Source organism: Chelonia mydas, chromosome 20 (genome assembly GCF_015237465.2).
Source record: "Chelonia mydas isolate rCheMyd1 chromosome 20, rCheMyd1.pri.v2, whole genome shotgun sequence".
Taxonomy (NCBI): domain Eukaryota; kingdom Metazoa; phylum Chordata; order Testudines; family Cheloniidae; genus Chelonia; species Chelonia mydas.
Window position 1 is genome coordinate 16,686,414 of NC_051260.2, and position 16,008 is coordinate 16,702,421.

General features: G+C 51.9%; 1 protein-coding gene across 3 annotated transcripts; it reads left to right on the forward strand.

The window, feature by feature from the left end:
- The first annotated feature begins 8,892 nt into the window (after positions 1 to 8,892).
- RLN3 (relaxin 3) lies at positions 8,893 to 15,439 on the forward strand. 3 transcript variants are annotated; one of them, XR_006286642.1, is made up of 3 exons: positions 8,893 to 9,019; positions 11,531 to 11,767; positions 14,710 to 14,842. XR_006286642.1 is itself a non-coding variant. In XM_007066349.3 (3 exons), exons 2-3 carry the CDS (start codon positions 12,774 to 12,776, stop codon positions 14,976 to 14,978), a joined length of 429 nt encoding a protein of 142 aa, XP_007066411.2. In that variant the 5' UTR covers positions 8,893 to 9,019; positions 11,531 to 12,773; the 3' UTR covers positions 14,979 to 15,439. The 3 variants fall into 3 exon arrangements, 1 of the variants encoding a protein (XP_007066411.2); XM_007066349.3 differs by having other exon boundaries at positions 11,531 to 12,933; positions 14,710 to 15,439; XR_006286643.1 differs by lacking the exon at positions 8,893 to 9,019 and adding an exon at positions 11,315 to 11,420.
- The last annotated feature ends 569 nt before the right edge of the window (positions 15,440 to 16,008 follow it).

Consider the following 16,008-nt stretch of genomic DNA (forward strand, 5'->3'; position numbering starts at 1 on the left):
CTGGGAGTTTGGAAATTGCATTCATTTCCACATAACAAACGATCAAGCTTCCCCTTGATGGATCAACTTCAACCCCAGGGGCTACTCTCCTCTTACGCCATGGCTGGATTTGGCCCAGCACATGGGAAAGGATAGCTTTGTGCTCAGACGCAAAACCCACTAGACCAGATTCTGCAAATCAGTGCCACTGATGTAAATACACAGATTCACATCAATAGAGCAGAATTTTGTCTCCAGGCCTGCTGGAGGTTCTGACAGCATCACCAGCTCACCCCTTGTGAGGCTGAGTCCTGTGCAGTTCACTCTGTCGGAGATTCATGGATAAAATTTAACTAAAACAAGGTCCCGTCAGCTCCTACGGATATGGAAACATCCCAGGACACTTTTCAAAAGAGTCTCTCGTTCATGGCCAAAATTTCCCCTCTTTTTGCCGTTGTGCACCTGCTGATTGCCCCTCTAAGCCCCAGAAGTGGCTGCATTTCATTGGTGGTGTATGTTGAAGGGTTTACGAGAAGCTTTGCAGTGAAAAGTGCTATGCAAAAGTCAAATATTATTAGAAATCTGAAGGTCTGAAGCAGGCCCAATCATCAGAAGGGTGCCAGGCCTCAGATATATTAGAGAAGGAGAGCGCTCACTCTTACGCCTGACACACATCACACTTCCTGTTACTGAGCATGTTCATGTTACAAGCGAGCCCATGGTGGTAGATTCCAGTCTACAATAATCCCTTGACACTCCCAAGCACTCTTGGACTGAGGATCTTAAAGCAATTTACAAGCATTAGTTAATGAGGCATCTCAAAGCCTCTGGGAGATGCTAGTGACGTGGGTAAACTGAGGCATGGAGCGAGGAAGTGACTTTTCCCAAGCACACACAAATGAGTCAGTGGCAGAGTTAGGACCAGGTCTAGATTTCTTTCCAACTGGTCCCTTACTCTACCCACCAGACCACAATGCCTTCTAGCCTTGTATAACCTCACCACGCTGATTGTCAGCCTTAGTGTGATCTAAGGGTAAGAGCAGGAGCCTGGAAGTCAGATCTCCTGGGTCCCACTTTCCAATCCATCAATGGAGTCAACTGGAGGAGCTCAGCTGAGTCATTTTGCCCCTTGGTGCCTCAGTTTCCCCATCTGTAAAACAGGGATACCACTGATGATTGATTAATATTTGTAAAGCAAGTTGAGCTCCTCGGAGGGGAAGTGTTCTGAGGAAGGGCATGAAGACACTCCACTCAGCTTTGCACACCCCAGTCCATTTCCCGCTCTGCTAAAGATAAGGACAGAAGCTCAGACAGCAGCATTTCTGGCGTATGCGCTCCTACGCAAGGGTCTCTGAGGGAGAAGTCATAAGAATCACGCGCTGTAAGCAGCACACAAGGCCATCAGTTGCTTCTCAGAGACAACAGCCCAGGCTCCAGAGTTATGACTGCCTGAAGCTTTTCGAGAACAGTTTTCATTTGTCACTCTGATCTGCCAAAGCTCCCACCCCAGAGCCGTTCTAGGGCTGCCTGTTTGCCCTTAGTGTGCTTCCCAGCTCCATGCCTCCCAGCTGTCACTCGCATCACAGCTCTCCCTGTCCCTTCCACCTCGGTGGCTCTCGGAGCCCACAGAGCTACTTTAGCCTTTTATTTTACTCAGCACTAACACAAGGAATCTACAGGCCTGTACCCTGTAAGACACTGGCTAAAGCAGGTTAACATAAGTAAAGCAGGCCCATGACTCTTAGCACTGTTAAAATGTCCTGACAGTTACCCTAGATTTTGGGAAACTGGGAACAGCTTGCTCAAGAGAGGGAGCTGGTTCATAACGATACCAGGCAACCTCAGGAACACTGAGCAGAGCCTGGGCTTGGGTATTTTCGGATAGAATAGTTGGCAGATGTTTAACCACAAACTTGCTTTAGCAATAGGTAATGTCTATGATAATGAGCTAAAAAACATTAATATCTTAACCTACAGGATAAGGGCACCCTGATATTCTGAGGGGGAGGAAGCTGGATATGGACAGGGAAGGCTGGGCATCTGAATAAATATTCATGATAGGGCCAAGGCCCCATAATAGGCCAAGCCCCCATGTAGCAAGGGCTGGGTTTCCATCAGTGACCCTTCAGCTTTTCATTGTTATCTACCACCAACCTTTGGGTGTGGGGGTTCCGGACCATAGGACTCACTGGGCATGCCAGGGACAGGGCTGGTCCTTTGTCTCTCACCACCAGGTCCCCAAGGAAGGGTGTGAGTAGATACAAGTATCTGAGCATACACACACACATCCCTACCTCTAAAGGTCTTTTCACCCAGCAGCACTGCACACTTCTACCACAACTGCAGCTGGGAGAGACGGCTTAGAGTAGGGGTTCCCCCCGGCCCCATGCGATAAAAACTCCCCAGCCCACCTGTGCCACAATAACTAGTTTTCTGCATAGAAAATCCAGGGCCGGCGTTAGGGGGTAGCAAGCACGGTAGGTGTCTGGGACCCCATGCTGCAGGGGCCCCCGCAAAGCTACATTGTTCAGGCTTCAGTTTCAGCCCCAGATGGCAGGGCTCAGGGCCCTGGGCCTCAGCCCCATGCGGTGGGGCTTTGGCTTTCTACCCTGGGCAACAGCGAGTCTAATACTGGCCCTGCTTGGTGGCCCCCCTGAAACCTGCTCACGGCCTTCCGGGGGTCCCGGATCCCGGGTTGAGAACCACTGGCTTAGAGATCTAAGCATCAGGTAGGAAAGAACTAATGCCTAGAGCCTCTGGGAAGGAGAAGTTCTAGTTCTTAAAGCAGACCTTTGAGCTGGTTCTATTCCCCACTCTGAGAGGTATGTGTGATCTAAGAGTCAAGACACCTGGATTCTATGCCCATCTCTGTGACCTTGAGTGAGCCATCCCCCATGCCTCAGTTTTCCAATATGTAAAATGGGGATAAGGACGGTAACCTCCTGTGGAGACAGAGAGGATTACCTAGTTAATATCTGCAAATCTTACTGAAGATGTGAAGAGCTTCTGACCCAATGAAAAGATGTCTCTTTTCCAACATTACTAAGTGTCCCCTATGGATCATTTGCAGCCATGGGCACATGCGGCTAGCCAGGCATTTCCCACATGCCAACGGCACTGCGATAGTCAGGATTGCTTTCCAGCAGGCAGGGAGGCCACAGCATGTTCAAAGCTGCAGTGCTCAGCTTAAGGCACAAGGCAAAATCCACATTCCAAAGGTTCCTGTGCCCTTGGTCACTCCTTTAGGAACACGCCAAGCTTGGAAATAACCTGTCTGTTTTTAGATCCATGCCCCACCCCCGGGATGAATCACAGCAAACAAATACGGGTCCTGATTCTCCAAGATGCTGAAGAGCCTGCGTGGGTGTGCGGCCCCTTCAGAGGCAAGTTCCTGGCTCCAGCCACTTGCTGATTCTTCTAACGCTGCAGAGCAAGAGGGCCAATCTCTCAAATCAGGCACATAAAACCTTCTAAAAGGGCCTCCGGATTGCATTAAACTGTCCTCCTCCCCCAGAACAAAGGAACACTCCGGGCTACTGAATGCCCCAGTCAGAGGATACATCCCACAGGTCTTCACCAACAGAGGCTGCTACGATCTGTGGATGGTGCTTTTTTTAAAGCACACAGTAGTCTAACAATATGCTATGGAAGCTTCCTCTACACAAGATGAATGCAAATGGCAGACAGCTGGGAGACTCAGTGACCACTGCGAATGAGAGAGAGACATTCCAATCCAGCTGCAAGGTGCTGGGGGAACTGGCTGGTTCAGGGGTCACCTCTAGGCTGCTGGTCCCAGTCTACATTGGTAATTTGGTAGTGACCAAAAATTGCAGCTTCTACGGTTTCTTTAGTGACCCATGTGAAATGAGTTTGGAAGTGGTCACAGGCCAATTCCTAGTGACCACCTTAGGGGCTTGGCCACATTCTAGTTCCTACTGGGTTGCGATAACAGCACAGGACAGGTGGCTTTTTCAGGGTAGACAGGATTGGAGTGTGTTTAAACAATGATCCTGAATTATGCTGCACATAATGGTTTATTCTCATAGAATCACAAAAATGTCGGGCTGGCAGGAATCTCAAGAGGGTCATTAAATCCAGCCCCCGAGAATATCCCTGACAGGTGTCTGTCTAACCTATTCCTAAAAACCTCCAATGATGGGGATTCCACAACCTGCCTTGGAAGCCTGTTCCTGTCCTTCGCTATCCTTCTAGTTAGAAAGCTTTTCCTAACATCTGTCCTAAACCTCCTGTCCTGCGAATTAAGCCAATTCCTTCTAGTCCTACCTTCAGCGGCCATGGAGAATAAGTGATCAACATCCTCCTTGTATCAGCCCTGAACATATTTGAAACTGCTCTCAGGTCCCCCCTCAGTCGACCTTTCCAAGACTAAACATGTCCAGTTTTTTATTTTGTCCTGATAGTTCAGATTTTCTAAACCTTCCATAATTTTTGTTGCTCTCCTGGGGACTCTCTCCAGTTTGTCCACATCTTTCTTAAAGTGTGACTTCCAGAACTGGACTCAGAACTCCGGCTGAGGCCTCACCAGTGCCGTGCAGAGTGGGACAACTACCTCCTGTGTCTTATGTATGACACTTGTGTTAATACACCCCAAAATTATATTAACCTTTTTCGCAACTGCATCACATTGTTGACTCATATTTCAACTTGTGATCCACTATAACCCCCAGACCGTTTTCAGCTGTATTACCACCTAGCCATTTATTCCTCGTTTTATACTTGTGCATTTGATTTTTCCTTCCTAACTGCAGTATTGTGCACTTGTCTTTACTGAATTTCATCTTGTTGATTTCAGACCAATTCTCTAATTTGTCAAGGTCATTTTGAATTCTAATCCTATCCTCCCAAGTGCTTGCAATCTCTCCCAGTTTGGTGTCATCTGCAAATTTGATAAGCATACACACCACTCCATTACCCAGGTCATTAGTGAAAATATTGAATAGTACTGGACTCCTGACAGACCTGTGCCGGGTCCCACTAGATTCTTCATACCCATTTGACAACAAACCATTGATAGCTACTCTTTGAGTACAGTTTGTCAACCAGCTATGCACCCATTTTATGCTAATTTCATCTAGACCACTTTCTCCAGTTTGCTTATGAGACTGTCATGTGAGACTGTGTCAGAAGCCGTACTAAAATCCAGATATATCATGTCTACTGCATCCGCTAGCCCAGTAACGCTGCCACAGAAGGAAATTAGGTTGGTTTGGCATGATTTGTTCTTGACAAATACATGCTGACTATTACCTATAACTCTATTGTCCTCTAGGTGCTTACAAACTGATTATTAAATAATTTGTTCCACTATCTTCCCAAGTATCGAAGTTAGGCTGGCTGGTCTATAATTCCCCAGGTCGTCTTTGTCCTTTTTAAAGACAAGTATTATGATTGCCCTTCTCCACTCCTCTGGGACCTCACCCATCCTCCAGGAGTTATCGAAGATAATTGCTAACGGTTCCAAGATTGCTTCAGCTAGTTCCCTAAGCACCCTAGGATAAATTTAATCAGGCCCTGACGACTTGAATACTTCTAATTTATCTAAATATTCTCATCTACCCTGCAAGCCTGAACCAGGCTTCCATAGTATGAGGGGACAACGATGGTGTGAACAAGTTCCCTCAGCATGTTAGGATTTACAGTGGGACCTAGCTGACTGTCTTGGCTAATGGTTAAATGGGCCATACTTGCCTCTTACCCCAGAGTGGGTCCCTCCAAGGCTGGAGGTGGGAAGCTTGCACAGGGGAAGCTTGCCTTGTCATTGTTCTGCAGAGCGATCTCAATCCAACACCTTTCATCAGCAAGAAATTCACCAAGCTTTGAAGGTTAAAAACTCTTACAAAATGACAATAACTATCTCATGTTCCTGTAGAGCCTTTTCCTTCTAAAGAATTCCAGGGAGCTTATGAAACTGGCATGCATGTTACACATTGGCATTATCACTAAAATGCAGCCATCTCTGGGGGGGAATGTGGCAGCTGTTTAACAGCACACAGCAAGCATATAGTTTAGGAGAGGGAGTGAAGAAGAAGCCCATATCCAGCTGAAACTGCAGAGGCAAAATGGAATCACCTGAACTGGAATTTGGCCAGGAACCTCAATTTAACAGCCTGAGTCTTGTGATTAAATCTCTTATTTCATAATGTGCAGGACCCAGTCTGGAGGTGCTTTATATGGGAGTGTAAGCACACAAAGATGCTTGAGAAGACCCATGTCTGCTGCACAAAGGGGAGGAACCACAGCAACAAAGACCACAGTGGCTGCCAACTTTGCAGTTCTGAGCTACTGCATGAGAACCTGAAGGTGAAATTGGTGAGGAAATAAAAGTGAAACTAACCAGTCTGTTTTCACTGACCAAATTTAGCCCTAGACCCAACATAAATAGTGAGAAGTGAATCAGGTTTGTAAAATCTTTTCATTTTATAAATTGAAGGTGTCAGGAGTAACACAGCTAATGATAATTACTAATATTCTTTACTTCTCTAACACTGTCTATTGCAAACATTTATGAATTAAATTTCTTAATGCTTTTGGGAGGTGGGTATCATTATGTTCATCTTTCAGAGAGAGAAACTGAGGCACAGAGCGGTTAATGTGGTTTACCTGAAGTCAAAGAGGAAGCCTCTCGTATAGCTAGAAATGGAATCCAGAACTCCTAACTCCCAGTCCTTTATTCCCAGTACTTTAATCACAAAACTACCCTTCCTTTCCAAGAAAGGCAGGAACACTTTTAAAAAACATATGCTCTTTAACCTGAGCATGTCCCTGTACTGTATTTGTGTTGATTTTAGTGTTTAATAACACAAAGTATCCACTCACACCAGCTCCACTGGCCCTTTAAAACGACAGATTTGTCTTGCCAAGGATCAAAGCAACAGACTATTCTGCCTATCTTGTCTCTTTTTCTCATCTGACACAGCAGCATGGTTTGTTCTCCAGTTAGATCCTGTGAACAGCATCCTCCCCTCCACATGCATGAGACAAAGTGCTGGAATCTCTTCACAAAACATGTGATTTGCTTAAAACGGACCAGTTAACACTGGCTGGGGCAGACTGATACAAAAGGGCATGGATGACAGGAATGGATTAAAACTCTCCAGGCTTTTGGAATGACAAATTTACAGCCAAGATCCCTGATTAGAGGGTGTGATCCTGTAAGGTGCTGGGCACCCTCAACTCCCTCTGGCTTCAAGAGATGTTGAGGGCACTCAGCACCTCGCAAGTTTATATCCTATATCCCGACTTTTGCAACGTAAGAGCCTTCTCTTCCTTCTCACTCAACCTAAACTGATCAATGTCCATTCAACTCCTAGTAGCTACTCCCCCCAAGCCTCATCTCTCTATATAAAAACATCTCATTCCTCCCCATTTTACCTATCCCCTTGCAATTTATTTGTGAAATGCCCAGAAGGAGGTCAAGGGGAAAGTCACACAAAGGATCCACAGCCACAGACCAAGATAAACGCAGCATCATAATAAAGTTATTTAATAGTAATGCGAACCACAGGAAAATATACAGAAGGAGCAAATCCACCCCCTACTGAACTTTTAAAGCCAGGGAATGGGTAATTTAGAGCCAGGGAGAAGGTAATTTCCCTGGTGAATGGTCCCCATCCCTAATTTTCCTGAATTGCTCCAATTCTGTTGACAGGATTCAATTTACTGAGGACATTCATGGGTTTGGAAATTGTTTCCAGGGCCTAGGAAATGTGATCATGCTGTGTCTGCTCTGTGGTATTTTGATGCTATGTTGTCATCTCCCAGTGCCATAGTGTGACAACACAACAATGCTTTGACACACTGTCAAAATGACATTTTGCACAAGCATGAGCAGCGGCAGCTTTGATGCCATTTTGACACACAAGTGACATGTCACCCACAGCGTGAGGGTGTTTTGAGACGTCAGCGTGCTGCCTGGTGGAGTGATGACGTTTCAAAGGCACTGTCACCTCCTGTCACCTTGTGACTCCACATGACGGCCATCGGGTTAAGACATGAAGTTTTCAACATATCATCTTCACATCTTGTGGCACAACGCTGCTCGGAGGCAAGGCCCCCTTTTGCCAGGACGAGTTTGACATCATACGGTGATATTATAATGCACATCTATGCATGCAATGCTGATATTTTGACATCACCATCACTACATGGTGCAAAGAGGTTCTGATGCCACACTTGGTCATTTTGAAGCCTGTGGCATTGGAATAACATCTTGACTTTTTAATGCAGCCTTGCGCGTGGCCGAGACGAGGCTGTACCCTAATGACAGGTGAACGACCCATCACGGCGTGGGGGTGATGTCATTTTCACGCCTCGCTACGCTGACCTGGCAACGCCTCACAATGACGTCATCATAAAACATCTTGGGGGGCCGGCAGCGGGATCTTGCAGCCTCCCCCACGGATTGGGAGAGCCTGGCGTGGCCAGGGCGCGCGGGCACGGGAACACACCGTGATGACCCCCTGACAACCTCACCGCTTGGCCTTGTGATGTCACCGGATGACATCATGGGCCCTGACACTGCCACGTGCCTTATGACATCAAGGGGGGGGAACCCCGCCCCACTTTGGAAACCCATCCTAGTGCTGGGGGCAGGGGGCTCCCCGTTTTAGCCCCTCCCCCTCCCCCCATTGGTTGCCCCCGATGCCCCGCTTCTTTTCATTGGCCCGTCCGCCCACCAATCACCGGGGAGCGCTGTAAGCCCCGCCCACCGAGCCTGGGCCCTTCTTAATCCCGGGGCAACGGCCAGGCCCTCACTCGAGCGCGAGCAGCCTCCGAGTAATCGACTGTATCACCCCCCCGCCCCCGCGCGCGCCTTCCTCTCAGGGGCGCGGCCCCTCCGGCGCCCATCCCCCGCAGCCATTTTGTGTGGAGGGGGAATTAGAGTAGGACCCACCTGAACTGTCCCTCCCCGCGGCCCGGTCTCGGAGCCCCGCGGAGGCCGCTTCCCTTCAGGCTCCGACGCGCCGGGCTCGGGTGGAGCCGCCGGTCATCGGCCGCGGCGGTGCCGGATTTTTGGAGGGTATCGATTAGTCGGTGGGGGGAGGGGGGTCCGCTCGGGGCGGTTGTTGTTGTTGTTGCCGGGTTTCCTGGTCGCCACGACTACCGTGGCTATGGCGCCCTCCGTGTTCCCTCACCGGGGCAACTGTTGCTACCCACCTCGGCTGCGGGCGGGGCCGAAGGGGGAGAGAGGGAGGCCCCTGGGCTGATTGGACGGAGCTGACCGCTCCATTGGGTACCCCGGCTGTCAATCTTCGCACTTCTCGCTCTGATTGGCTGGAGGCCCTGCTACTCTTTGGACGTTGCTTTTCCAATGCTGGTTGTAATTGGTCTGATTCGCTTGGAGCGTGCTGATTGGCTTCTCTCCACGTCCGTCTCCACGTTGATTGGGCAGTTCCTCCGTCGGTTTCGGGGTGGAGCTGGGGGGGGGGGTTGAGGAGGCGGGTTGGGATTGGCCAGTCAGGGCGTTGGCTGGTTGCGATTGGCTAGAACCGCCTTCAGTCAGTTGGAGGGGAAGCGGCAGTTGGGCCCTGTAGAGCCGCGCCCCAGCGTGGGAGCAACGCGCAAGCGGGCTCTGCCCTGGGGGATGATGGGAAATGTAGTTCTTGGCTAGTAGAGGCCAGGGGTTGCCCCGCCAGTCTCTGCTGTGGCTGGAGGGGACAAGGAGCACCGCCGGTCTCAAACCTGTGACGTCACTGCTCGGGGTGTGACGTCACCCTGTGCCTGAGGCAGTGATGTCACGGGCGCAGCCCTGGGTGCTCCGGGGCACGGCACAAGCGGGCACCCGCCATAGCGCATTGGCACAGACACGCCTCAAAGCCACAGGGCCAGATCCTGACCTGCCTGGCCCCCGTGCCGTCACTCGTGCTGGTGCCTGGGGAACGTCTGGCGCTTCCTCTGCACCCGCACAAAGGACTGAATAAACGAACGCCGGAGGGTGGACGCTCCGCTTCTCCGCAGCCGTCGCCGTACCGTTTCCCTGTTCGGCTCTGTGCTGCCGCCCATCGCCATCGCCCGAGCGCCTGACCACAGTCCAGTGGTGTTTTCTCCGCGCTCATTTATTTTTTAAAAATCATGAGAACTGAGATCTTGGAGCATGAGATAGCAGCCTCCAGAAAGCATGACGGCGGGGGGGATGATCCAGCCCAGTTCCTCACCTGGGAATGGCAGGTCCTATGTGCCAATGTGCTTTAGCCAGGCCCAGAGGGACGCCTCTCTTGTCTTCACATAGATTTTTGTTTCTGAGCCTGTGCAATCCCCTGCCTGTTGGATGAAAGTGACAAAGAAAGAAACCTGTTTCTTAGATTCCCAAGATCCCTGAATTGATACTTTAGGTCTAGCATTCAGATAAAAATCTATCATAGTTACCAAATTCATGCAGCTTGGGTTGTGCTTTCCAAGGGCTCAGAGCACTCAAGCAGTAGGTGTGAAACTTCCTGCTATCACAGGTTCAAATCCCCATAGGGACAGCTCCAGCCTTCAATTTAAATTGAGTTGCTGGGTCAGACTTTCTCTGTTATGATGGTGTAAATCAGGATTATCATGCACATTGTAGGGAGAGTGGTCACTTTGGATGAGCTATTACCAGCAGGAGAGTGAGTTTGTGTGTGTGTGTTTTTTGAGAAAAAAGGTGGGGGGGTGAGAAAACCTGTATTTGTGCTGGAAATGGCCCACCTTGATTTTCATGCACGTTGTAAGGAGAGTGGTCACTTTAGATAGGCGATTACCAGCAGGAGAGTGAGTTTGTGTGTGTATGGGGATGGGGGGGGTGAGAAAACCTGGATTTGTGCTGGAAATGGCCCACCTTGATTACCATGCACATTGTAGGGAGAGTGGTCACTTTGGATGGGCTATTACCAGCAGGAGAGTGAGTTTGTGTGTGTGGTTTTTGGAGGGGGGTGAGGGGGTGAGAGAACCTGAATTTGTGCAGGAAATGGCCCACCTTGATTATCATACACATTGTGAAGAGAGTGGTCACTTTGGATGGGCTATTACCAGCAAGAGAGTGAGTTTGTGTGTGAGGGGGCGGAGGGTGAGAGAACCTGGATTTGTGCTGGAAATGGCCCAACTTGATGATCACTTTAGATAAGCTATTACCAGCAGGAGAGTGGGGTGGGAGGAGGTATTGTTTCATGGTCTCTGTGCATATAATGTCTTCTGCAGTTTCCACAGTATGCATCCGATGAAGTGAGCTGTAGCTCACGAAAGCTCATGCTCAAATAAATTGGTTAATCTCTAAGGTGCCACAAGTACTCCTTTTCTTTTTGCGAATACAGACTAACACGGCTGTTACTCTGAAATAAATCAGGAGTGACTTCTGTGAAGTTGATGCAGCTATGCTAGGATGAGGTCTGCACTTCTTGTGGAACACGCTTTTAAAAATAGGCTCCTCGGTGGATGTCAGAGGCCTGAGGGCACTTGCGGTAGGGTTTGGGGAGGGGGAGCGTTTGCCCCAAAGCTGTTGCTGTGCGAAATGCATATGAACCTGAGGGAAGGGAAGTGGCACTCATAGCTCTGTCTCATTTATCTCCAGAGAAGAATAAGAAACTTCAAAAGAGACATGGTGGCGCTGTTCCTCCCCAGCACAGGGAGCGTCCCCCCCAAGGAGAGCATGGACTGTGGCTGAGTTTGGAAATATGAGTTGTTATCTGGCAGAGCAGGAGGGGCTCCAGCCGGGGTTATCTCTGCGCCGCATGCTGGCATTTTCCGCACAGCCCGCGGCCTCTCACATCGGAGGAGGAAGGACATAATTGAAAGGAGATAAGCAAAGGTCACTGTTGCTCCTGCTGTCTGGGGTGATGCAAGAACGCTCTGCACTGGGTGATGAGCTTGTGGGGAAAGCTCTGAAGGAATGAGATTGCTGAGGAGAATCAGGGGAGAATCAGGAGAGCTGGGTGATGCTCGGACAGCTACGTGTGTTCCTGCCCCACTGCCTACAGTGCCCCCTGCTGGCGGAGGCTGGGATTGGAGTAGCTGTGAGCGCCTCACAACCAGCTTTCTTCCAGCTTTCCCTATAGGGAATGTAGTGTTTGCCATCCACAAAGTCTAGAGGAAAGGCTAGATCCCCATAACGACTCCAGGGATGGAGAGGGCAAAGCAGACAGACAAGACTCCTGGATCTGTCCCCAGCTCTACTGCTGACTGCCTATGACAGCTCAGGAGAGTCCCTGACCCTCTCTGTGCCTCAGTTTCTCCCCATGGCAAAGTGGGGGTAATGGTCCTCACAAGGGGTGGGAAAAGCCAGTCCAAGGGAGCGGGGCCCTCAGGAGCTTCCAACCTTCCCAGCACTGTCACATGGGCAGTTCTGACCCCTGGCCTTGTTGGCTGGGGGAACGACAGAGGGGTTTCAATGGATGCTCCATGCACGGAGAGGGTTTGCATTTGTGTGTGTGTGTGTGTGTGTGTGTGTGTGAGAGAGAGAGAGAAAACACACAGAGAGCCGGGGGGGCTGCCTCTGGCTCACGGCCGACGTCTGTCCTTCCGCCTTGGGCACAGCGATAACCAGCAAAAGGTTATCAGCGTCTCGCTCCCTGGCACCCAGGCCTGATGTCCCCAGCTCCAACGGAAAGGTCTCTGTGTGCCACTCGAGTGACTCGGCCAGTTAACTGGAGAGATAGCACCAGAGCTGATGGCCAAAGGCCACCCTTTGTGCGGTGTCTCCGAGGGGCTCCTCAGCAGGGAGGGGGCGGGATGGTATAAAGGGGGCCGCAGTGGGGCTCAGGAGGCAGCTGTGAGCTCTTCTGGCCTTGGCGTCCATCTCGCCGCCCCAAGCAGCCATGCAGAAGCTCCTCCTGGCTCTGGCTTTTGGGTCACTGTTCTCGGAGCTGAGGCTGGGGGCTGAGGGCCGGAACCCACCCTATGGCGTCAAGCTGTGTGGGAGGGAGTTCATCCGGGCCGTCATCTTCACCTGTGGGGGCTCCCGCTGGAGACGGACAGGTGAGAAGGGGGGTTGTGGGGGGGCGTGCATGGCTGCTGGGTACTCAATGGGAGCGGAGCGGGGTCTGCTGGTTGGAATGGGAGTGGGTGCTGAGGATCAGGACTCCTGGGTTCTATTCCTGGCTCTGGAAGAGAAGTGGTGTGCGTGAGGCGGGGGGGAATTGGGAGTCAGGACTCCTGGGTTCTATTCTTGGCTCTACCACTGACTTGCAGCATGACTTTTTGTCAGCTCACTCCCCCACTCTGTGCCTCAGTTTCCCAATGTGTAAAACAAGGATCAGTGTCCCTACCTTGCCTCCCCAGAGGTGGGGATTGTGAGGCTTAATTCAATGTTGGTGAAGTGTGCTGCGGCTCTGGAGGGGGGTTCCTCAGGCACAATCCAGGAGTGACTGAGTGTCTGCTCCCCCCAGGGTGGGGTGTGACTCGCTGCTCGGTTCTTAGGAGCAGCCCGGGGAGCCCGTGTCACCCAGAAGGGCAGATCTAGGGTCCCACATTTATCCCCCTCCAGCAGCTCCCAGAGCAGATTTGCTCCCATGACAAGTCAGAAGCCAATGGCAATTTCCCCCCTGGGAAATTTGCCGGCGCTTCCTGCCTCATCGCCCGCCAGCTGGGGGGAATCTGTGATAGGGCATACAAACCCCGTGCGGCCAGGAATAGGTTCCCACGCTGCATTGGCTCAGTCAGCCCTGCCCTGCTACACCCGCCGTGAGTGTCAGCCCTGGAGGGGAAGGGGCTAAAAGGGGGGAGCTTATCCCTACCACTTGCTCCTTGAAAGAAGCTGGGCTCAGGCCAGAGGTTGCAGCCTGCCAATGTCTAGTCCGGATGTGGGGTTAGTGTTGGATTTGCTACCCAGGACTTGTCTGTTGTTGCCACTGCAGATGCTAGACTGAGCCCTTGCTTTTATTCCCAGCTCGGCCACCCGCCCTGCTGGGGGACCTTGGGCATGTCTCTTCCCCTCACTGTGCCTCAGTTTCCCCATCTATAGAATGAGGCTTTGATCTGTTCAGAGAGCAAGATCTTCAGGGCAGGGACTGTCTCTCCCTTTGTGTCTGTGCAGCACCTGGCACAATGGGGACCCTGCTCTTGGCTGGGGAGGAGCCAGGGTTTTGTGCGGCATTTAGTGTGATGGGGGCCCCTGATCTCAGGTGTGGGGGGTGGTCTGTGCAGCTCCTGGTGCAGTGGAGACACTGACCTTGTTTGGGGGGAGGGCGTATTGTCAGGGAAATGCCCACGATGGGGTGGGCATCACTCAGGAAGGGGTGTCTGTCCAGTCACTGTGGTGGGGGGCCCCGATCTCACTAAGGAGGGGTGTGTCTGTGAAGTGACTGGTGTGATGGGAGGCCCTGATGTCTGTGTCTGTGCCTGTGCCATGCTCGGATGTCTGTGTCTGTGCTGTGCTTGGCGTGATAAGGCATCTAGGTTTTACTTTTGCGCACCATACTGCTTAGGGAGTGACCTATTAGCAGGGTCTCTTGCCTCTTTAGGAGAGAGGCTTGCATGTCAGAATGAGAAGGCAGAGGGACCAGGATAATGTCAGATGGGAGCACTGTGTGGCCACCTCTGCAGGCTGGAATCAGAACAGCTCGTCTGTGTGTCATAGGCCCTATATTGCTAACAGCAAGAGGGAGATTTTCCCTTCAAGTCAAGTGGAGAGGTCAGTGCTCCTGGAGCAGGAGAAACTGAGTTCTAGCCTTGCTGTCGACAGGAAATTGTGACCTCTGTTCTCTATGCATTAACCCCTTCCCTCCCACTTCCCTGTCTCCTCCTCCGCTGCAGGTGACCTCGATATCCTGAGCAGCCCCCCTGCAGGGGAAGACTCCACAGAAGCCGCCTCCAGCGAGTGGGATGCCAGCCACCTGCCCGGGACGCTGCCCCACCAAGAGCTCTCCTCCGACTACCACGAGAGGTGGAGAGGCAAACCGGGCCGCGGCCTCGCCGAAGCAAGCTGGCCTCTGGAGCGCGTCGTCCGGGACGTCATGGCAGGGCTGAGCACCTCGTGCTGCAAGTGGGGATGCAGCAAGAGCGAGATCAGCTCCTTGTGCTAGAGGCGGGGGGCTGGGGCACGGGGGGAGGGGGCAGGATTCAGCACACGGCACCGCATGTTGGCACTAGGTCTTCAGCTGGCGTCAGGGCAGCTCTGATTAGCACCGGCGGAGGATCTGGCCCTGGGATCACGGCTGCAAGTAGAAACCCACAGTTAAGAGCCCTGCAGTTGCTCAGCTCCCTGGGACCTCTGCCTGAGTGAGGACTGCAGGGAATGGGCCGTGGAAATGTATGTGACTTCAGATGGGGTAATATAATGCTGGGGGTGGCCCCTGGAAGGGGGCAGTGGTGGACTCCAGGGTTCTGGGGCAAATGCAGATGGGCGGCTGAGTTTCGATTTGGACATGAATAAGGAACCAGATGACAAATCTCGCCCTGCCCTTCCCCTTCCAGTTGTGGTGTTCCCCCCCATGTTGCCTCTTCTTGCGCTGGTATTCAGGGTTAAATAAAAGATCAAAAGAAATTAACTGTGTGAGAGGGACTCTGGGATCAGGGGCATGGGGCTGCACATTCCTACACGCTGGAAAATCAGAGCGATTTAGCAGGGGCTGGACCTTCCCCAGAGCGCCTCCTGCTGGGGCTGGAGTAGCCAGGAGCTCCCCTCCAGTCGGCACATCTCCCCCGCTCCCTGTCCCGCCCCGTGTTGGGAGAAGCCAGGACTGCAATGGCTGTGAGCTACCCTCCCACAGCTGGCACATCTGCCCTGCTCCCTGCAGCGCCCCCTGCTGAGACTGGAGCTCCCCACTCAGCCAGCTCTCCTCCTCCAGTCCTGTAGGGCCTGCTGCTGGGAGAAGCCGGGCGTGGACTAGCTGGAGCCGCAGCTATGCCCCATAGCCCTTCCTGGGGAAGCCCCTGGGCTGAGAATTCCCGTCAGGTTCTGCCTTACTTCCCTGTGGTGTCATGTTTTGTGGTGAATTCCAGGAATGATTCTCCTCTTACCCCCGCTTCCAGTCCGTCCCCAGCGATCGATGCATAACAGCAACGGTTGGGCAAGCCTGGTAAACACCACTCGCAAGGGACACTCTTAAAACC

What these genes read in the sequence shown, in the direction of transcription:
- RLN3 (XM_007066349.3), top strand. Translation starts at nt 12,774, where the DNA reads ATGCAGAAGCTCCTCCTGGCTCTGGCTTTTGGGTCACTGTTCTCGGAG. An exon ending in CTCCCGCTGGAGACGGACAG is followed by an intron (nt 12,934 to 14,709) that starts GTGAGAAGGGGG and finishes CCTCCGCTGCAG; the next exon opens with GTGACCTCGATATCCTGAGC.